General features: G+C 39.3%; 1 protein-coding gene across 1 annotated transcript; it reads right to left on the bottom strand.

The window, feature by feature from the left end:
• Positions 1 to 602: 602 nt before the first annotated feature.
• On the bottom strand, positions 603 to 22,181 carry LOC100691952 (E3 ubiquitin-protein ligase TRIM39). Its single transcript, XM_013265410.3, has 15 exons — positions 22,103 to 22,181; positions 19,475 to 19,619; positions 19,066 to 19,300; positions 18,128 to 18,348; positions 17,944 to 18,048; positions 12,388 to 12,483; positions 9,968 to 10,201; positions 8,994 to 9,141; positions 7,409 to 7,456; positions 7,230 to 7,256; positions 7,080 to 7,144; positions 6,804 to 6,914; positions 6,461 to 6,579; positions 1,185 to 1,281; positions 603 to 1,011 (listed from the first exon to the last, which is right to left on the bottom strand). Exons 2-15 carry the CDS (start codon positions 19,613 to 19,615, stop codon positions 859 to 861), a joined length of 1,800 nt encoding a protein of 599 aa, XP_013120864.1. The 5' UTR covers positions 19,616 to 19,619; positions 22,103 to 22,181; the 3' UTR covers positions 603 to 858.
• Positions 22,182 to 23,889: the final 1,708 nt, after the last annotated feature.

Here is a 23,889-nt window from a genome sequence, read left to right on the forward strand (position 1 = left end):
GCTTGGATCGGGGTCTGATGCTGTATGCTGATAATATTCAATATTTAGTATTTACTGTTATAATCACATAGATTATCGTGATGATGTTGTTTATTATATTGCTCTCTTTTTTGCTTGTTTTTTCTTTTTTCTGTCTTAACAGGTGATCCAGGTGATTCATATATATATTTTTTGTCTGTTTGTTTTGGTTGGTTTTTATTTTTTGCCCTTTATCACCATTCCTCTTCCCCGCTGTTTTTCTTTCCCTACCTCTCTTTCTTTCTCCTTCTTTCCCCCAGTCATGCCTGTCCTGTGTGTAGCAAGTGAAAATAAAATAAACAATAAAAACAAAGGTGAATCAAATAGACCAATACAGCAAGGCCGGGATGGTCCACTTGGTAAAGTTAAGAATAAAAAAAAAATCAAAATCAAAAGAAACCTCCAATTTCAGATATTTGAGGTTATGCTGAAAATAATGATACCAAACAAGGCAAGATAAACTTAAATGTAGAGGTAAAATCAAAAGTAGTCAAAAACAGTCATTTATACCCTGGACCCCAGAGGGGTAAAGCATGTCAGCTACCACTCACCGCTTGTTTTCAGGCTTTATTAAATGGAAAACTTCCACAATACATTCAAGTGTAAGATATTTGTTTAATAGATTATCAGTTTCAAAATACATAAAAACATGTAATCTGTATGCATAAACTATTCAGTCTGACAACTGCGAGGTTTAAGAAATCAATAGGGAATATTTATAGAAAGATACACAATTGGAAAAAAAACTGACTAAGCTTATATGTATGGAGAGCACATAAGTGCAAAGGCAGGAAAATAAAACTGAGAGGAAGAAATAAAATATTATGTAACTTTTAGGTGTCACTCGGTCATCTTCACTGGCGTGATGATCAGTGGTAAGTCGTTCCTTCCTGACTTGTTGGTGCAGGGGCTGAAGAAAGGGTAGAGGGTCTCATTGAAAATGTCATTAAAAGTATAGATGTGTATCTTAGCATCAACATTGTAGAAAGACACCTGCAAAGAAGAGAAACACACCTAAAGTAAAATTACATAAACAAGACAATAGTGAAAATATGTATATTTATAATATTTAACTATATGTAGCTAAATAAGTTGAAATTAAAGGGGGACTCAATTTGCACATTCTTTATTAGACAGGTAAATTCCAATCATGTACACCTGCACACCTGTCCATTTTCAAAGTCCACAAATATCCCGATTTTATGAAGTACAAGGTTCACTGGGACATCTGTGTAGGGTTGAGATCGAAAGCCAAACTTATTCCTGTGGGGAGAAATGACAAAGGGAAAGGAAATTAAAGATGAAAAAGTTCTTCTAACATCAGTAGGTCTGATTTCATTTTAATCTGCATTATTGCAAAAGCATGGCATTTTCATGCATTTTTAAGGAACTTAAAAAAGTAAGACATCTATCAGGTAAAAAGGAAAAATGAAACAACTGAAAACATTCTTTGTGGGGGACTGCGAAAAAGACCGGCTTTTAAACCCAACATTTACATGTCATTGTTTTATTTTTACATTCAGCAAATGTTGGGAAACATTAGCATCAATCTGAAGTGTTTCTGTCCTTTTCATTAATACAAGTACAATGTTATGTCTCACAATTCTGTTCAGTCTTCATCCTCTGCTAATTGAATTTTCTGTCTCATTATTGGCTAAATGTGAATGTATGCAAAGATGACACAAGAGTTCCTGTAGCTCTTCTGGGAGCTAGAGTCGACTAGAAAATGTCTTCCAGAGTGAGTCCTCTATGAAGAGGAGCCTTTCCTTATTGTCAGCGGTCACGGCTGCTACAGAGTGCTGGCAGTCTCATTTCCCTCGGCCTTAAAACTGCAAGGCGGCCATGGTGCAACACCAAAACACTGATGGTAAAATCACAGTGATCCCACCCAGCATCAATGCGTCGGTTGCACCCGGGAAAATCGTGGGGGTCACGGGAGATCCCGTCGCAACTATCGTCTGGATGCCAAAGCTCCTAATAGCCAGGAGAATGTGATCCATTTCTTCTGTGAGTTAGCGGTAATCCTGCAAGGCCAGAGACATGGGGGTTGGCGAGGCCAGCTTGCACTGGAGCCAGCAACTGTTGGAGGAATACGTAAGTGAAGATGAATCCGTCATCATCCGTTCCTAGCAAGGATAGCATACTTTCCATGAGCTTGAGAGTGGTACCATCATCCAGGCCAGAGAGAGAGAGAGGAGTTTCTCAGCCCACTCTTCATCGGAGAGGGAGTAGCACCGCAGCAGCAGCTCCTTGAGAGTGGTGTCACTCCCTTGGGTGGGGGGGATCCCGGAGGAAGGTCATCACACGACCCTCAGCAGATCCAGTAAGGCCACCACATGATGGTATTTCGTGTCGTTGGCTGAAACGCCCACAAAAAGTAAACTCAGCTTCAACGTGCACAAACCATGAAGGAGGGGGTGAAGCCAAAAATCCGCCAGCTTAAAAGCCACAGCAAAAGTTGAAACATACAGCTCAGCTATCACTTCCAAAATAAATGAAGAGAGAAAACTAAACAGCCGTGGTGTTTGTAGGGTTACTGAAGTAGGGTTAGTTGGTATATAAAGATGTGCTAACGTGGTGGCTAGCTACACCGCTATCGTTAGCATATATAAACACAGTGAAGCTGGACGACGAACGCAAACTTTTTTCCACTTGATAAAAGTTAACGTGAGGGTTCCCGAAGGTTAGGGACAAATGCAATCGCATGGCAGGATGCTGTAAACAGATCAAACTTCAGTCAGGAGAACAACTGAGATAATCCATCTACAATACAAGGTAAGTCATTAATATACTGCTGCATGGGCTGGTGTAGCCCAATGGAATTGAGGTTCCACAGTTCTTCTTTTTCCTGTTCTGTCTAATCTATTTTTATGATTCTATATTTTATAATTCCCTATAGTTTATTTGCTCTTCTTTGCCAAACCTATTCTCTATTGTCTCAAATCTATGTCTATCAAGTTTATTTTGCCATCCTTTCACCTTCTCCAAAAGTTGAATCTGTTCATCTGGGCGTAGCGTTTTGTGGGAGAAACATTTCGTCACTCATCCAAGTGACTTCTTCAGTCTCAGCTGACTGCAGGTTTCCCCAAACCTTATAAACAGTACATTTGCATAATGACTGAAACCAGCCCACTGAAGGAACAATGGGCTGTGAGGTCAGTTCCTTAATCATAATTATGCAAATTCCCATGACCATTGATCAACAATCACTGACCAAAACCCACTGATCAAAGAACACTGATCAATGGCCATGAGTCCCATTCACAGAGAGTTGGGGAATGGCTGCAATCACAGCATTGTAAGATGGCGAAAGATGTACCCTTAGGCCCCCTCCTCGATTCAGAGATGGTCTTTCCCTTTTCACGTAAATGGCCTCCTTGACTCCGCGCTCAAACCAGCGTTCTTCCCTGTCCAGGATGTGTACATCCTCATCGTTGAAAGAGTGTCCACTGGCCTGTAGGTGTAAATAAACTGCAGAGTCCTGGCCTGATGAGGTTGCTCTTCTGTGTTGTGCCATCCGCTTCGCTAGAGGTTGTTTGGTTTCCCCGATGTATAAATCCTGACAATCCTCCTGCACTTAACAGTGTACACTATGTTGGACCAGTTTTTGGCGCAGCGTGTTTTGGGGTTTAAAAGCCACAGAGACCCAGTGTTTAGAAAAAATGCGTCTCAACTGTTCCGATACTCCTGACACATATGGGATCACTACAGGTTTTCGCCTGGGCAGTGGTTGTCCTTCTCTCCTGGATCGGCTGGAGCTTTCTTTAGGTGCCTTCCCAGCTTTGACAAAAGTCCAGCTGGGATAACCACATTTACTCAGGGCCTTCTTAAGGCCCTGAGTAATTATGATTATGATTAAGGAACTGACCTCACAGCCCATTGTTCCTTCAGTGGGCTGGTTTCAGTCATTATGCAAATGTACTGTTTATAAGGTTTGGGGAAACCTGCAGTCAGCTGAGACTGAAGAAGTCACTTGGATGAGTGGCGAAACGTTTCTCCCACAAAACGCTACGTCCAGATGAACAGATTCAACTTTTGGAGATTTACTTTCCTGGATGATTGAGAATGCATCAAGACGATCCTTTCACCTTATTGGCTTAAACCATACATTCTTGCATGTGATTGGTTAGGAGAAGTAGATCCTGCCTCCTCATGCTTACTGAAGGACAATCCGAGTGCAGTGTAGATGAGGCTACAGCGAAAGGCTAAAACAAACAATCCCTGATTAGTGAGGAAAAATACTTTCTGTAGTGGAAAAAAATAACAGCCTGTAACCGGTATTTGGTTCAGGAGGAGCAGAACGGAATCACCTAGAAGACCGGAGGTTGTTTCTATGGGAATTATAGTACTTCCGACCGTCTTGATGAGTGTTGTGAAAGTTAGCATTGCTAGCTGATGTAGCGAGCATGGTGCCCTCTTCCCAAGTCTATCGGTGTGTGGGTAAGTTGGGCAGGCACTGATGAAGTTTTCAAAACAGTGTTTGAAGGATTCAGATTCAGTATTAATATTATTAAAATTTGTTTTATGTCCAAGTTAACCATGTGATAGTCCTGCCTAAGCCAATGCTCTTTATTCCACTTTTATTCCTCTTTATTTGCATGCAAATGTTACTGCTGCTGCAGGCAATGTGTAAAATGTGATTGAAGTCCCGTAGCTGGATAAGGAGTATTACACAAATGTTCTCCCCTGGTACTCTGGCTTCCTCCCACAGTCCAAAGACATGCAGTTAGTAGGGTTAGGTTAATTGATCAATTTCAATTGCCCGTAGGCGTGAATAGGGGAGTGAATGTGGGTGTCTGTCTCTGTGTGTTAGCCCTGCGACAAACTGGCGACCTGTCCAGGGTGTACCCCGCCTCTCGCCCTATGACAGCTGGGATAGGCTCCAGCGCCTATCCCATATGAAAATATGGTTTTGTACGTGGAAAATTAGTTTAGAAATAAATGCTGATTAAAACTATATTGTAAGGTGAGTACAAGTCAGAAAAACTTGATAACTTTCTAGTTAAAGATAATGAGACTTCATAAACAATAATTAAGACTTAATCAGTTCTTTCATTTCCAAAAAGAAAAGTCCTCTGTTATGTGTTTTTCAGTGCAAACTTATACTATTTTATTAGTTCAATGGTTTATTTTCATTTTGTATAAGGATTGAAATGATGCAGTGTCCATATGGTTAACATACTTGAATACACAAATATGTGTGTGAGCTGAATTCCAAAGCTGTATGTAATAAAGGTTTTTATTGTCATGCAGGCTGGGGGGTTTTTTTTCCCTTCCATCCCATTTGTGGTTGAGACTTTGTATCACTGATACCCATGTGGAGACTCAGAGACCCTTAACAGTGATTTTATGAATGAGATTGTTTAGGTTATAAATTGTTTTGCCAGCTATAGTTGTGTCTATGTTGCAGTGTTATCATCTGTGTGATAATACAGCGTTCTCCTCAACTCACCTGCCTCCTGCAAATCATTCTCCCTTTAACACTACCTCACAAACCTAGAACTGGTCCACCGGAGGGTACATAGAAGCTCTGGTTAAACTGGGCTGTAGTTACATTGTAAGGTTTTCAAACTGAGCTTTAAAATGAACAGTGGTAATAAAAACTGAGAGAGGCTGACAGCGATCACTGACGGGGCTGTTCAGATTAAATAGAAAAAGATACAAAGCATTAAAACATGTTAAAAACACAACAGCCCTAATAAACGCAAAGTAGTTTGGACCCAGAAGCAGGATTCATCAGGTCATTATTTAAAGACTGGATATACCACCTGCTTTGAATGTTTTAATGGAGTACAGTTGTTATTATTGTCACATGTCACAGCCAGTTTATGACCGTTAAAATAAATAAAATTCATATAAGAAATAAAATTGTCTGTGTAAACTGTATATGGTGTTAAATAGGTCTATACTACAGTACTTTAATGTCAGTCATAAGGGTGGTATTTTAAGAGACATATTTTTTTTGAGGTGGTACTCATTGTGAAAAGTTTGAGAACCACTGCGCTGGACAATATGTTGCGGTCATAATTAAATGCAAGTGACTAAGTGGCGATTTGTCCACAAATACTGTTTAGCTTCTCTCAGATCTATATTGAAACTAAAAATATATATACAGACTGCAAATTGGAAACTTCAAAGTGGAAGTTGTACCTTATGAAACATGTTGACTGTAATTCTGAGGTACAACTTTTACTTTGAAGGTGAACCTTCTCCCTTTCCAGTTTGTGTCACACCATAATGTTGTATTACCACAAGTAGTTACCACATACTTGCAGAAACACATGAAAATCTGCAAGCAATTGTGGCAATCTGCTAGCAACCAAAGTGACAACAAGCAGCATGCTTCTGGGAACCACCGCCAACCAGTTGAGAAATAAGCGTTTTTCCTTCAGCTACAACGGCCAATAATTTGGAGAACTCTTCAACAATGTGTTTAACTCACTTGTCTCTTAAACTGAGGAACCAGAATCCATTGTCTGGGGTGTATTCAATCTTCCCCTTCCTGCTGACGGAATACTTGACCACACCCAGGTCCCAGTCAGTCTTCCCGGTCACGTCCACCTTTTCAAACCAAACAAACCACATTCCTTCACTCAAATAATGAAACGCATGTAAGTCTAAAGAAGCCAAGATGTTTGGCCAACATTTGTTTATTTATCACACAATTGTATCTTGTAATGAAAGCAGTATGGAATCAAGTTTAAACAACGATAAAGAACTGAATTATAATATATGAGCAATGATTTTCAAGACTTTTGACTCTTAGAAAGGGCAAACCCTCATACCTCCCAATAATGTTTTCCAGAAGAGATTGGCTCCCTCCCTATAACACAGACAACTTTTTCAAACCTCTCTGGGTTGTCTGGCACCAGTTGGTGTCGATCTCCACACCTCACCTGCAGAAATATACAATTTATAATTACAGCTCATTTCATGGAGATTTTACAACTTCTTCTTCTACTGTTCTCTCTTTATGCTAAAAGAGAGGCTTCGAGACAAGAGGACGCAGGAAGTAATTTCAGCATGATTGTAATGGTCTAGTAACTGAACAGGAGCCTCACACTTTTCAGGTCTGATGACAGCACCAGTCTTGGATGGGCGGTATTGGAGTCCAGAGTTACATCCACTGTGTTGAAAGAAGATGTAAAGAACTTCATTTTCTGTTGGTAATTCTGCTTTCATTAATTTTAACTTGGATGAATGTCACTTACGTGCATATTCTTGTATCCCCTTTATCCCTGCAGACAAACAAAATTATTACAGTACTGCTGTTAAAACTCACCAGATACATTTGGATCTTAATTATCAACAAGGTTAAAGTGGATGAAGTTGTGTACAGTGTAACCATTAAAAGAGCACTTGTTAAGGTGGAGAGGACATGGACACTCACTGGGCTGTGATCGAGAAGGACTGGGATCCAGTGTTTGTGCAGGAAAACCTGAACAGAAACAAGACAACAGGTGTAAGGAGCTAACATGAACCTACCTTACTGTTTGGTCTGGTAATCCAGCAGAAATAGAAGTAACAGCTAATACAAACCTACACCACCGGGGGGGAGTATTTCATTGCTTAATGATTGTATCTGTAGTACTGTCTGGCTTGAACACTTAAAAGTACTTTAAAAAATTCCTCTAGTGGCAACTTATAGCCTGCTCCAGAAAGACAGTCATTGATAGTTTAATGGTTTCTCCCATCATAATAACTTTATGGTGTGTGAATATATTTTATAATTCATCCATTTGAAAACTTATAAGGCTTAAAGTTGAGGGCATACTCTTGAGAGGGTTGCTAGGCCTCAACTTCTGTGTTGATGAGGAATTATTGGACAAATAACAGGTTTATTGTGTTTATTGACTAGACATGCAAAGCACAGTGCATGGGCACCCATTGGGGCATGCTCGTGCCACAGTGTAATGTGCATTTGTGCAATGAAGAGAAATGGAATCACAGGAAGTAGTGGCATATAGTACACAAGAAGACCATGAATAGCCAATGAAAAACAATTGCATAATACATGCAAATTAGTGAAAAAGCTCAATACAGATTTTGGAGCCATTTGTTGAATCTCCACGCTGCTTTCTACGTGAAAGATCTCTTAGAGTTTTTTTCACTTGCGTGTTTTTAATAAGATTATCTGACTGATTATCTTCTAGCTGGTGCCTTTTGGGTCATCACAGCGGATCATCTGCCACCACCTCACCCTATCCCTAGCATTCTCTTCTATTATACTCACACTAACCGACTTCACTACATCCATGAATCTTCTCTTAGGGGATATTCTTCGTCCTCCCTATCAGCTTCATCTTCAATATCCTTTATTCAGTATACTCACCATCCACCCACCTCCTCTTCAAATGTGCAAACCATCTCAGCCTTGCCTCTCTGGGCTTGTCTAGATCCTGAGCATCTCATTGATGTACTTAATCTACTCATTTTTAATTCTGTTCATGCCCAATAAAAATCTTAACATCTTCAGTTACCCCTGACACTTGTCTTCACCCACTCCACCCTACCTGAACTCTCTTCCACACCTCTCTTGTCCAATGTCTGTTGAATATACCCCGATGTGTGGTATGGGTCATAAAAAGTTTGTGTCTGCATTTTGGTGATCAGAATTATAGTATTCTATTGTTCTACTACTTAGCATTAATTAACATATGGGTATCTGTGCATTTCACTGGTACATTTTATGGATGCGCCTTATTACCCAGACCAGCATTAGCTGAGTATTTAGCATTTCACTTGCAGTTCAAGAAAAACACAAAAGCATCAGCCAAGAAATTTATTTAAAGTTTCTTTTTTATAGAACAGCCAGACTCGGTTATCTATCGCCTAAATCTGTTTTGAGAGTTGTTGGGTTTTTTTGCTCCGTATGTTGAGTCTGAACTAATCGAAAATTCCCTGTTCTCGCAGATTTTGTGTCTTCTTTGTATATTATATGTGTAAACCAGCTGAATGCTTTTCATTACACTGACCTTTTTCTGTGATATTCTTCAGCTCTTTGGCAAACTTCTCCACCTGAGCTAATATAGACATGTAAATGGACTCTGTCCCCAGGTCAGAATTCACCGACACTTTGTACCAGTCTTTGGTAGGTGGAGGGCTGGACAGAATTGGGAACGTCTGGGGAGCAGGTGGAAAGAAATGTTAGAAATTTTTTCTTGTCAGTATTTACCAAAATGCCAACTCTTCCTACAGGATCAGGAGTTGAGCATCAAAGCTTATCAGACATTAAGTCACCGTCACGTTGCCAAGCAACCACCTAATAATAGACTAAAATGTTCCTTACACAACAAACGGGCACTTATGTGCTCTTATAAAAGCTTACAAAAGCTTTGTGTCACTCATTTGATGTCAGTGACATATAATTTGGCAAATATTGAATATAATCATTTTTGATATCTCCAATCTGTGAAGTGTACATTACATCTCTTTTCACCCTAACTTATCAAGTCAAGTTTACTTTATTTAGAAACTATATGAGTAGTTTAATGTTTGCTTCAGTAAAAGTATAAATATTCTTAAGGTAACAGGATTTCAATCCACGTGAATTTGACCTTAAACAGATTGTTGTCACATGCATGTTATGTATATGTATAGAAAGCCATACACGTATACACCCATATAGTATATCTTTTACTATATTCTACATAAACAAATCATGCATATCAATTTTTCATTATATACTTAATGGGTCTGGCTAGTGTCTGACCAATGAGTGTATCATTAAGTACGCCTTAATGATACATGCAAATGCATTTTGATGTATCTGAACATCTTGTCAGTTCTCTGGTTATCTTCTATTTATTTGTATAAATAACATTTACCACCTCTGCTTTTTTGCTTTCCTCAGTCTGATTCAGTATGTCAGTTTGCCAAAAGCACAGAACAAATAGTATTGGAACATGGGCATGTACTAGCTTCTTCACATTCATCCTTAAATTCTCACTTTCACACAGTATAAATGATCATCTGATTGGGCAAGCTTGGAAAGCTCGCTTTGTCTCTTCTTTAGTTCTTCAATCTCCTGTTCCAGCTGTCTTGTCATGGATTCAGCATGGCGCTGTGCCGCCTTCCGGCTGATCTCCATCGCCTCCACCAGCTCTGCCTGGGAACGTTCAATGAAACAAACCAAACTCGAGAATAGAGAAACGCTGCCCGCCGTCTCTCGGTCCACTGCCAGCTGGAAAGTTAGACAGAGTGATATGAGATACATAATTGTTTAATTTGTTTTGTTTTAAAATATATATTAATCTCCCCTGTAAAGGAAAATTCCCACATCACATGGAAATATGCAGCATCTGTGAATTGCAGCTCAGATTTCAAATGTAAGGAACCTAAATTTTGCTACAACTAAAAATCTAAGAACAGATGCAAAAAGTCTAGAAATCCTAAAATGCAAGGTAAAAAGTTAGAAACATAAAATCTTTACCAAAGTTTTAATAATGTAATTAAAAATTGAGAGTGTTTCATAAATGATTTTGTTGTTTAGAAAAACATAATGTTGGAAAAATATATATATTTTTAACTTAAAATGTAATATGTGGATTTGGTAATCAGATATAAATTGTGGATCAGGGAAATACACCTGCACTTTATGTAAAATTGGCTATAGATATTGTTTAATAAACTCCCAACATGTAGAAATACATAATTTAAGTTAAGCATTATATTGTAAGGTATACCCTACAATATTACACAGAAAAACCCCAATAATTATATGACCCCCTATGAGCAAGCACTTTGGCAACAGTGGGAAGGAAAAACTCCCTTTTAACAGGAAGAAACCTCTGGCAGAACCAGGGTCTGGGAGGGGCAGCCATCAGGTGCGAACAGAAAAAGGGAAATTGAATTAGAAATTGTTTAACACAGCGGTCCCCAATTCCCAGGCCACGACCAGTACTGGTCCATGAGTCGCTTGGTACCGGGCCGCGGGAGTTGAGGCTCGGGTGTGAAATTGATGGTTTTCAGGGTTTTTATCACCAGTGTTGGTCATGTTACTTGAAAAAAGTAATCAGTTACTAATTACTGATTACTTCCCCCAAAAGTAATCCCGTTACTTTACTAATTACTTATTTTCAAAAGTAATTAATTACTTAGTTACTTAGTTACTTTTTAAAAACATGATTTACAACCTGAATAGGTGATAAAGCGATAGATCTTTCAGCCCAATTCTACCTTTTCTGCATAATCCATCATACAAAATGTAATCAAATGGAAAAGTCTCTTTTTAAAACTTGTTTTATTAGTTTTAATCTTTTAACTTTATGCATCAAGCAAAAATTAAATTATATGCAACATTCTCTGACTGGAAGAAATTTGTTTAACATTTAAACCTATTTTCTGCACATTCCAGCACATAAAATAAAATATTTTTTTGTGTTTACACTCACTCTTTCAAATAGATGAAAGTAAAACACAGCAGAAAAAATAAATAAAATCAAAGACTAGCGGCCCTGTTGCTCTATTTTCACCTGTAAAGCAGGACTGGGGTAGGCGGAGGTTTACCCTGGTGCAGGTGTGCCGCAGCGGTCAGTTGAAGAATCCGCGAGTTTCTTGTAGCGCACTTGGTGCTTGCTTGGAAGTTTAGGGGGTTTTTTCACTGTAAAAAGAAGTTTTCTTCCCACGCACAACGGACACTAATGTTTTTCTCACTTTTTATGGAATCAAACTCAAAATAAGGTCAGTACTTCCACGCTTTAAACGCTGCACGCTCATACTCTCTCCGCACTCGATATATTATCCATTGTTGATCTGCAGACAGCTGTTGTCAGGAACGTCGCACTCGCTTACTTCACTGTCATGAGACACTCGCAAAAAATCACGGTTTTAGTAACGCAGCGTTCCTACGTGAAAGTAAGGGTAATCTAATTACCGTTTTTGCAATAGTAATCCCTTACATTACTCGTTACTTGAAAAAAGTAATCAGATTACAGTAACATGTTACTGCCCATCTCTGTTTATCACTAACTCGGTTTCCCTGGGTCTTTTCCCATGTTGTAGTTGTGTGTCTTATTTTGAAAGGATTGTTTACGCGTTACCATAGTGACCAGAGAGCATTAAGGGGCAGAGAGGAGGATGTTACTCTCAATGTTGTTGGCGCATTTCAGGAGGACGCTGCTAATAAAGTTATACAAATACACACTGAATTCGCTAAATAGCACAGTTTTTGTCTTGGTCGTATAATTTTATTTTTTTGCATTTATCCTTGACACCTTAAAGGCCGGTCCGTGAAAATATTGTGTGACATTAAACCAGTGCAAAAAAGGTTGGGGACTGCTGGTTTAACAAAAACCTTGAAGTGATATGAGGATTTACAGGTTTTACCACGCACCTGTGGTCTTACACAAGAGTGTGTTTGTGTTTTACCTCCAGCTCTGTCACTGACATATTTATCTCTTCGATCTTGTTGATTCTCTCGATAATCATGTCCTGGATTGTCCGCTCTGACACAGTCAGCAGTGTCTAAATACACAAACATTCATGTTACACAGTACTGACTTCACTTGACCTTCAGCCTTTTGGTGTTCTGAAACAGACATGGGGAACAAAGGTGGATCTGGTTGTGATACTGTATGTTAGACATTAGTCAATGAGCATATCTTACAAAATACCTCCTTCTGGAAACAAATAATCACTACATAACTTCATATTTTATGCAGTATGACCTGAAACCAAATGTTTAAAAATGATATAATTCAATTCAATTCAATTTTATTTATATAGCGCCAAATCACAACAAAAGTCGCCTCAAGGCGCTTTATATTGTACAGTAGATAGCACAATAATAAATACAGAGAAAAGCCCAACAATCATATGACCCCCTATGAGCAAGCACTTTGGCGACAGTGGGAAGGAAAAACTCCCTTTTAACAGGAAGAAACCTCCGGCAGAACCAGGCTCAGGGAGGGGCGGCCATCTGCTGCGACCGGTTGGGGTGAAGAAGGAAAACAGGATAAAGACATGCTGTGGAAGAGAGACAGAGATTAATAACAGATATGATTCGATGCAGAGAGGTCTATTAACACATAGTGAGTGAGAAAGGTGAGTGGAAGGGAAAAACTCAATGCATCATGGGAATCCCCGGCAGCCTACGTCTATTGCAGCATAACTAAGGGAGGATTCAGGGTCACCTGGTCCAGCCCTAACTATATGCTTTAGCAAAAAGGAAAGTTTTAAGCCTAATCTTGAAAGTAGAGATAGTGTCTGTCTCCCGAATCCAAACTGGAAGCTGGTTCCACAGAAGAGGGGCCTGAAAACTGAAGGCTCTGCCTCCCATTCTACTTTTAAATACTCTAGGAACAACAAGTAAGCCTGCAGAGCGAGAGCGAAGTGCTCTAATGGGGTGATATGGTACTACAAGGTCATTAAGATAAGATGGGGCCTGATTATTTAAGACTTTGTATGTGAGGAGCAGGATTTTGAATTCAATTCTGGATTTAACAGGAAGCCAATGAAGGGAAGCCAAAACAGGAGAAATATGCTCTCTCTTTCTAGTCCCTGTCAGTACCCTTGCTGCAGCATTTTGGATCAGCTGAAGGCTTTTCAGTGAGTTTTTAGGACATCCTGATAATAAAGAATTACAGTAGTCCAGCCTGGAAGTAATAAATGCATGAACTAGTTTTTCAGCATCACTCTGAGACAGGATATTTCTAATTTTAGAGATGTTGCGCAAATGGAAGAAAGCAGTCTTACATATTTGTTTAATATGTGCATTGAAGGACATGTCCTGGTCAAAAATGACTCCAAGGTTCCTCACAGTGTTACTGGAGGCCGAGGTAATGCCATCCAGAGTAAGAATCTGCTTAGATACCATAGTTCTAAGATTTTCAGGGCCGAGTACAATAACCTCAGTTTTATCTGAATTAAGAAGCAGAAAGTTAGCGGCCATCCAGGTCTTTATGTCTTTAAGACATTCCTGCAGTTTCACTAATTGGTGTGTGTTACCTGGCTTCATGGATAGATAGAGCTGCGTGTCATCTGCATAGCAGTGAAAATTTATGCTATGTCTTCTAATGATGCTGCCTAAGGGAAGCATGTATAATGTAAATAGAATTGGTCCTAGCACTGAACCCTGTGGAACACCATATTTAACCTTAGTGTGTGAAGAGGACTCTCCATTTACTTGAACAAATTGGAGTCTATTAGATAGATATGATACAAACCACTGCAGTGCAGTACCTGTAATACCTACAGCATGTTCTAATCGCTCTAATAGGATATTATGGTCAACAGTATCAAACGCAGCACTGAGGTCTAGCAGGACAAGCACAGAGATGAGTCCACTGTCAGAGGCCATAAGAAGATCATTTGTAACCTTCACTAAAGCTGTTTCTGTGCTGTGATGAGCTCTGAAACCTGACTGAAACTCTTCAAATAAGCCATTCCTCTGCAGATGATCTGTTAGCTGTTTGACAACTACTCTTTCAAGGATTTTTGATATGAAAGGAAGGTTGGAGATTGGCCTATAATTAGCTAAGACAGCTGGGTCTAGAGATGGCTTTTTAAGTAAAGGTTTAACTACAGCCACCTTGAAGGCCTGTGGTACATAGCCGATTATTAGAGAGAGGTTGATCATATTTAAGATCGAAGAATTAATTAATGGCAGGACTTCTTTGAGCAGTTTTGTAGGAATGGGGTCTAAAAGACACGTTGATGGTTTGGAGGAATTAATTATTGAAGTTAACTCAGAAAGATCAATTGGAGAAAAAGAGTCTAACTTAACACCGATGGTACTAAAAGTAGCTGTAGATAATATTACATCTGTGGGATGATTATTGGTCATTTTTTCTCTAATGATAAAAATTTTATTTGTGAAGAAGTTCATGAAGTCATTACTAGTTAACGTTAAAGGGATTGTTGGCTCAGTAGAGCTCTGACTTTTTGTCAGCCTGGCTACAGTGCTGAAGAGAAACCTGGGGTTGTTCTTATTTTCTTCAATCAGTGACGAATAGTAAGATGTTCTGGCTTTGCGGAGGGCTTTCTTATAAAGCAGCAAACTATTTCTCCAGGCTAAATGATGATCCTCTAAATTTGTGACACGCCATTTCCTCTCCAGCTTACGAGTTATCTGCTTTAGGCTACGTGTTTGAGAATTATACCACGGAGTCAGGTACTTCGGATTTGAGGCTTTAGTTTTCACAGGAGCTACAGTATCCAGAGTCGTACGTAGAGAGGAGGTAAAATTATTAACAAGATAATCGACCTCTGTTGGAGTAGCGTTCAGATAGCTGCTCTGCTCTATGTTGGTACAGGGCATTGAAGATGATAACAGTGGGTGGATTATATTCTTAAACTTAGTTACAGCACTTTCAGAAAGACATCTACTTTGATAAAGTCTACTCTCCACTGCTGTGTAATCAATTATTGTAAATGTAAATGTTATCAGGAAATGATCAGACAGCAGAGGGTTTTCAGGAAACACTGTTAAATGTCCAGTTTCTATGCCATATGTTAAAACAAGATCTAGAGTGTGATTAAAGTGGTGGGTGGGTTCTTTTACATTTTGAGAGAAGCCAATTGAGTCTAATAACAGATTAAATGCGATGTTGAGGCTGTCATTTTTAGCATCTACATGGATGTTAAAATCACCCACAATAATTATTTTATCTGAGCTGAGCACTAAATCAGATAAAAAGTCTGAGAAATCAGAGAGAAACTCTGTGTAAGGCCCAGGTGGACGATAGATGATAACAAGTAAGACTGGTTTCTGAGTTTTACAGCTGGGGTGGACGAGGCTAAGCATCAGGCTTTCAAATGAATTAAAAGTCTGTCTTGGTCTTTCGTTAATTAATAGACTGGTGTGAAAAATTGCTGCCACACCGCCCCCTCGGCCTGTGCTTCGGGATTTCTGGTAGTTAGAATGACTCAGGGGTGTTGATTCATTTAAACTAACATACTCATCCTGCTGCAACCAGGTTTCTGTAAGGCAGAGTAAATCGATTTGTTGATCAATTATTAAGTCATGTACTAACAGAGACTTGGAGGAGAGAGACCTAATATTTAATAATCCACATTTCACTGTTTTACTCTTTGGTTCAGATGTGGATACTGTATTGTTCTTTCTTTGTGATTTTTTATGTTTAAGTTGTTTATTGCTGGTTTTTAGTTTGTTTTTTGTCTTTTTGGGAGCTGACACAGTCTCAATGGAGATGGGTTTTTGGGGGGGTAGCAGGAGGAGAGAAGCTGCAGAGAGGCGTGTAAGACTGCAACTCTGCTTCCTGGTCCCAACTCTGGATAGTCATATTTTGGGGGGTTTAATAAATTGGTCCATATTTCTAGAAATGAGAGCTGCTCCATCCAAAGTGGGATGGATGCCGTCTCTCCTAACAAGACCAGGTTTCCTCCAGAAGGTTTGCCAATTATCTATGAAGCCCACATCGTTTCTGGGACACCACTCAGACAGCCAGCAATTTAAGGAGAACATGCGGCTAAACATGTCACTCCTGGTCTGATTGGGGAGGGGACCAGAGAAAACTACAGAGTCCGACATTGTTTTGGCAAAGTTACACACCGATTCAATATTGATTTTAGTGACCTCCGATTGGCGTAACCGGGTGTCATTACTGCCGACGTGAATTATGATCTTACTGTATTTACGTTTACCCTTAGCCAGCAGTTTTAAATTTCCTTCAATGTCGCCTGCTCTGGCCCCTGGAAGACAATTGACTATGGTTGCCGGTGTCTCTAGCTTCACATGTCTGAGAACAGAATCACCAATTACCAGAGTTTGACCCCCGGCGGGTGTGTCGCCGAGTGGGGAAAAACGGTTAGACACATGAACAGGTTGGTGGTGTACCTGGGGCTTCAGTTTAAGACTATGCTTCCTCCTCACCGTCACCCAGCCGCCCTCTTTCCCCAGCTGCTTGGGGTCTGCCGGGGAACAGCTAGCGGGGCCTACGCTATCTTCGGCTGCACCAGCTACAGGGGCCTGGCTAGCTACGGGTGAATGAAGGGTGCGAAGCCGAGTCTCCAATTCAGTAATCCTGGCCTCCAGAGCTGCAAATATGCTACATTTGTTACAGGTATCATTACTGCTAAAGGAGGCCGAGGAGTAACTAAACATCTGACACAATGAGCAGGAAAGTGCAGGAGGGACAGGTGAAGTAGCCATGGTGCTAACGAGTCGGCTACGAGCTAAGCTAAGCTAGCGAAACAGTAAAGAGACAGTGAGTGAATACTTTGGCTACAAATTAGGTAGTGAGTACACAGAAAGGGTGATTCAGATGAAGCACGTTAAGATTATACTATGAAGAAGGGATGTATCAAAAGATTTAAATTAAATTGCTAAGCAGAAAAGCTACTCAGAAACACCACTGTGTTTGAGCAGGAACAGGAAGTGATACTCTACCACAAAGCGAGCGAACACCAAGTGACAGCGCCATATATTGAATAGAACAGTGTAGAGCAGGGGTAGGCAACTCCAGGCCTCGAGGGCCGGTGTCCTGCAGGTTTTAGATCTCACCCTGGTTCAACACACCTGAATCAAATGATTAGTTCATTACCAGGCCTCTAGAGAACTTCAAGACATGTTGAGGAGGTAATTTAACCAATTAAATTAGATGTGTTGGATCAAGGACAGATCTAAAACCTGCAGGACACTGGCACTTGAGGCCTGGAGTTGCCCACCCCTGCTGTCGAGGAACATAGATTCTATGTATTGACTCGTTTTCTGTTATCAAACTGCTCCACTGTCTAAGAATTTAGGCTCAGATGTTAAATCATTTTTAACAGATTTTTTTTTTAAATGGTCTAGTTCGTTCAAGCCAGAACTTCATATCATCACATGTCAGTTATCACCTGCTTTTTAGCAATTCTTTGTTACTCCTTTAAAAAACATTGTTCTCTTTTTTTTTAACATGGAAACTTCCCTAACCTAATCCATCTGTCCTTTGTCTCTATCTTTTTCTGCTTTAATTTTCAAACCTTGGTTTCCATCCATTCGGTTTCAACGGTCACTGTGTCATGGTCTGGATGATCCTCCATCTCGCATTCAGGACAAATGCACACCTGGTCACTCCTACAGAAAATCTGAAGCCCATTGCATATGATTTTTATTTGGTCTTCTTTAAGGACTTCATTCAACAGGTGCAGAAGGTGAACGTTTTACCAATATTGGCCTGTTGTGGATCTCACAAAGAGGGACATTCTGGCTCATCTCAGTCCCACTCAGCGTGTACCTCCTCCTCCAGGTATGTGGTCGGTGGGAAACCGGAGGACCTGCCACATAGGTTTCGTTCAATGCATCACTGAAACTGTGGTTTGGCACTGAGGATGCTTGTGAGTTCTTGACTGGAGGAAAGGACGTTGAGGTTGAGTCACTTTCCAAGCCTGAAGATGAAAAAAATATCAGGGATTTTCAGGTTAGTCAGTCGCTTTAGTGAAAAGTCAAATATCTATTTGGGTACACAATGTTGACATTTTGTAGAGCCATTCATGGACCCCAGATCTTTGTTCAAGTACAGTTGTGGTCAGAAGTTTACATACACTCATCATGGGCATGAATCACATGTTAACATTCTGCTAATGATGATTTCTTTGAACTGCTTTTTTTTCTGGGTGGAATAATTATTCAGCATTCATCTTTCCTAATCCACAAAAGGTGAAAGTACACATTCAATTTAATTAAATTTAATTCAATTCAATTCAGATTTATTCATACAGAGCCAATTCGGAACAACAGTCACCTCAAGGCGCTTTATATTGTAAGGTAGACCCTACAATAATACATACAGAGAAAAACCCAACAATCATATGGACCCCCTATGAGCAAGCACTTTGGCAACAGTGGGAAGGAAAAACTCCCTTTTAACAGGAAGAAACCTCCTGTTTCTAGGCACAAAATAGGTTTGTGCCTAGATAAACCTAACAGGGCACTTCTCTAGGCTCGTAGTCTTGTATAAGTTTGCTGTTGTGCAACATAATTATGACAGGAGAGTCATTTACCAACTACTCTGAATTGCCTACTCTTAACTCCTCCAGACTGTACTTGAGCTTTGAAAAGTACTCTATAAATTATTACAGATAGAAACACAGAAGTTTTCTTACTCCGAGAAAAGGTCTGGTGAGTCTTTCGCACCGGGTGGCGCAGCTTTTTCTTCAGTTCATCAAATAAATGGCTTGACGGGCTTCCATGCCCTCCACTTCCCTTTCTTCCACTCTTATTCTTTACTACTCCATTTTTCATGGATTTATACTGGTCAGTGATCTCTCGTAGTGTTCTGTTAATCTGGAGGTCTGGTCGCTTTTCAAAGCTCTTTTTACACAGAGGACACTTGAAAACCTGGGAGGAAAGATGGAAATAAGATATAAGTAAAGATGGAAACAATAGAAACAGAAAGGATATCAGAGATGCAGGAATGCTGAAAATATGTTAAATAACTTCTCTGAAAGTCATCAGAAAGTAAAGGAATGAAAAAGCTGAAAATGAAGGAAATTAAAAAAAAAAAAAAAAGACCTTAGCTCCATTCCAGTATTTGGTGATGCATTGCATGCAGAAGCTATGTCCACATGGTGTGGATGCAGGGTTGGTGAATACATCAAGGCATATGGAGCACTGGAACTGTTCTTCACATAAAAAACTGTCATATAAAGACATCTTTCTGGAAGCAAAAGAGAGACGCAAACAATCTTTAGGAGAGTTTCAACATATGGATGATAACATTTGTGATTTTAAGCAACATAAACCACATAACTAATTTGGTTTATGTTGGATTGGTTTATTTCAGTGACTAAGCAGTCACTGGAGAAGGTTACGGCTTCTCCAGTGTGATGATTTGGCAAATTTACTGCTGTTTGCTCTCAATCATATTGGTGGCATACATAATAAAGGATAGGATAATGGTGCACCTTACATGGTATTTCATCTGGCTGTTCACACAAGTAAACTTGATACACTTCATCAAAGGTTTCATTTGTCTTTTACACAAAAGGTGTCCTTGTACTCTGACAAACCATGTCAAGGCATGTCAGAGGAACAGATCTGTCAGTCCCAGCTGTCACTTGTTTTTCAACTTGGAATAAAAAACTGCTAGATTATAGTAAAATCATAAAAGCTGATAAAATGTAGCTCCTGATCCTTTCATGCAATTTAACCGAGGTATTTCTTACAGTGTAGTGCAATAAAACCTTCACAGATTGTCATTTACGTGAACAGCAAAACATCAATTCTGACAGAGTATACTGCCCCCTACTGGCTCAAGTGTTTGTTATTCCCCAGCTTTAAGCTTTAATTCCTCTCTTCACGCAAAGCTGACTTTTTTAAACAAGTGAAACCCAAGAGAGGAGCAAAGAGTCATGAAGCAGTTATCTAACAAGCTATTTATTTTTTATGAGAATCAGTGCATAGAAGTCATGTTTAAATTTAGTGTATCAAATGTGTAGCAACAAAATAACAGGGTTAAGAGGTTCATTCAAGCTGAATATATGAGAGACAAAAGACAGACTCACACATATCTCTCTTTGATGACTAAAAACTGAACAGTATGGTCAGAAGATTTCAGGAATGAAGTTGATCAAGATTTTGTTCAGAACCCACAGGTACAGATTTATCTTTATACAGGTAACATTTGAGCAGACTCATGTTGGACAACACATTTCACAAATACTTCTGAAAGTTGATTTTCACGGGAAGCCATGCATAATTCTGTCTCATGTGTAAACTTCTCATGCTAGCCTATCCTGTTTCAGAGTTATACGGGGCTGGACAGTATTGTTATTGTTTTGGGGTTAAATGTGTGGAAATCCCAGGATGGTTCATCTGTCTGTCCCACAGCTACTACATGCAGGTCAGGTATTTGTTTTGTGAGGGAGGGAAATACATGCACAAGTGTGAAATCCTGTGCGTTTGAAGGTATTCACCCTGAGGAAATTTGGTTTGCAGCCAAGAGATGATTACAAAGCACAATTATCATGATTATGCTCAATCTTTAACTTCCATTAAGAAGGTCATACCCACAAAGCACAAAGTAGCTGAAGTAAACAACATTACAGCCATAATATGAGTCAGCTAAAATTCTAAAATCCACAGAATAAACCACTAAAGTGCCCACAAATATGTGGAGCACCTTTGGTGTTCTGGTAGCTGCAAAAATATTGCAAATTGTTATCTCACTGCTTGAAAATTATCCTTGGAGATAGGATGGTTGGAGTTTGGAGATCTAATTTTTCAACTTTTCTATGTTTTATATGATCCAAATCCAAATGGAATTTATTTATAAAGTACATTTAAAAACAGAAAGTTTGCCCAAAGTGCTGAACAGAAAAACAAAAACAAGACAAAAAACAAAAGATAAGACCACTCACATTAAAACACGTACATAAAATAAAACAAAGACAATAAAAAAGCACATCAACTCACACCGGTCCAAACACTATCGAAAAAAGAAGTGTGTCCAAAAGAGACTTAAAAACTGTCTATTATTTACAGGCAACGCATTCCAAAGTTTGGAGACCACAATTGAAAAAGCATCTTCTCCTCTAAGCTTCAGCCTAGTTTTTGGGACAACCAAAGGCAGCTGGTTGGATGATCTATGGGCCTGTGAGGGAAGTACATCAGAAAAGTATGGAGGAGCAAGACCATTGAGGCATTTATAAGTCAACATTAGGACTTTGAAATTAATTCTATGATAAACAGGAAGCCAGTTAAAGGAGGGCATGATAGGTGAGATATTTTCATGCCTGTGTGTACCAGTTAAGAGACTGGCAGCAGCATTTTGAACAAGCTGAAGATGTGAGAGGGATGCTTGGCTGACTCCAGCATAAAGTGCATTGCAATAGTCAAGCCAAGTTGAGATAAAGGCATGTATTATTTTCTCAAAATCATGCCTTGACAAAATTGGCTTAAGTTTTGCCATTTGCCTTAACTGGAAAAAGCTTTTTTGCAACACAGAACTGATTTGTTCACTAAATTTAAAATCCAAATCCATTATGGCTCCAAGATTCGTTACATGCTGTTTGATGAGTGACCCAAACTATTACATTTTACTCCTAAATCCCACTAATCAACATATGCCAGAAAAACAACAAAGCACAGCCTCGTATTACAAGAAATACACAAAATAATAACAAAAGGAAAATGTGATACCTTAATGCAGGTAAGGTGGACAGCACAGAAATCCAGAGATGTCCCACCTTGGTGGTATCTTGGCCGCTCACACTCTCAATTATGAGGTGTCACAGTGTGTGTACGTGCATAAGTAGTGTGCTCAAGAAAGTAACGCCACGCCCTCGTTCTCTGTAAATGTGGCAGGACTGGTTAAGATAGTGAAAAAAAGAAAAACTAGGTCAGAGGACGTCAGGTCTTATCTCTGCATATGTTTATAGTAACACTCCTTTTATTAAGCATCAATGAAAGTAGCCGCACATAGATCAGCCTGTGAGACTGTATCACATATCATAAGTATTATGAATTACTGATTATAAGTAAAACAAATTTGTGATATAGGATGTGTTCTTTGTTTTTTGCCATTGTGTGTGATAGAACCGCTCTGAGCGTTAAATCTGGCCTATATCAGATTTAAGGTCCTCATCTGGTGCACATCTGAGCTGTTTTCAGCATGCTTGCTATTTTAAGATCACTCCACAGAAATCATGTTGCAATGGCTGCTGGATCTCCTTGAGGGTGTCAAAGTGGTGATCCTTTACCAGAGGTGTAATTATTTTTGTATAACTCTTTTAAAATGGATTAAAGTCTATAAACTTCAGCATAAATTTTAAGTGTTGCACATGACCAGTACATTTTCATATCATTTGGTTGTGCTATGACACTACAGCAGGCTGTTTAATCAGTCTCTCCATTAAGAATATTTTGTTGTTGAGGTTTTTAAGGCAAGTAACTTCTAACCATATCACATTAGCTTAATACTACTACTACTAACAACAACAACAACAATGATGATGATGATGATAACAACACATTTTTATATATAGGTGCCTTTCAAAACGTCAAGGTCACCTGAGATTAGTACAGCAATTTTAAAAAAAAAATATGTACACACCTATATGAGAAACTAGTAAAACCAGAAAACAAAAGCATTAAATATGTTCAAAATAACAGGAGACTAAGGCCAGTTGTCCACTATTTTTGGTGTGTGACTATTATGGTGAGAATGTCGGATGAAGCGACTAAGCCACCAGTTACATTTTTTTGAGCAAACTTATAAAACTTCATGCTAGTGAAGGAGGCTGTCATTTGTTTTTCCACTGAATTATGAAATTAATGCAAACTTCAGAGAAAGCTCTCTGCAGTTCATCATATCACTGTTTTTATGTAATATTTGTAATATTTTGACATTAACAACAACTTCACTGTGCACAGCTCTGGCTGGTCAAGACTCTGTGCTGGAATGAAGAATAAAATTAGATCTTCTTATTCTCTCATCCGTCTCTCTGTAGGAGTCTCTATAATTGATTTATTGCTGTAGAGGAGCCAACTGTGGATGCCTTTCAACTGCTCTGCATGTGCTTTTTGATTCTAGTATGATTCTTGTTTGTTTTCAGTTCCTGCATCTGAATCAGTAACATTTCACAAGCTTGTCATTCCTTTCTGCTGAGAAACAATTACACCGAGAGAAAGATAAGCACACTCTGACAGTGTGCACCCAAATAAGATGTTGCGAAACAGTAGTTTTAACCTTCATAACCAATTCCCAGAAAAACAAAAACAAACAAGTTTAAATTCAAAAAGCAATGAAAATGTGTCTTCATAGCATAATGGTTTATACATTTTCCTTAAAAGAGGAGGAGCCCTAGATTGTTCCCGGGAGGAGGTACAAATCACTTTTTCAAAACAAAACATGCTGAGGCAATTTCTGGTGAGTAAGCAAGCAGGTTTAACATTCGATTATATTTATACAGTACCAAATCACAAGA

Source organism: Oreochromis niloticus, linkage group LG3 (assembly GCF_001858045.2).
Source record: "Oreochromis niloticus isolate F11D_XX linkage group LG3, O_niloticus_UMD_NMBU, whole genome shotgun sequence".
Taxonomy (NCBI): Eukaryota; Metazoa; Chordata; class Actinopteri; order Cichliformes; family Cichlidae; genus Oreochromis; species Oreochromis niloticus.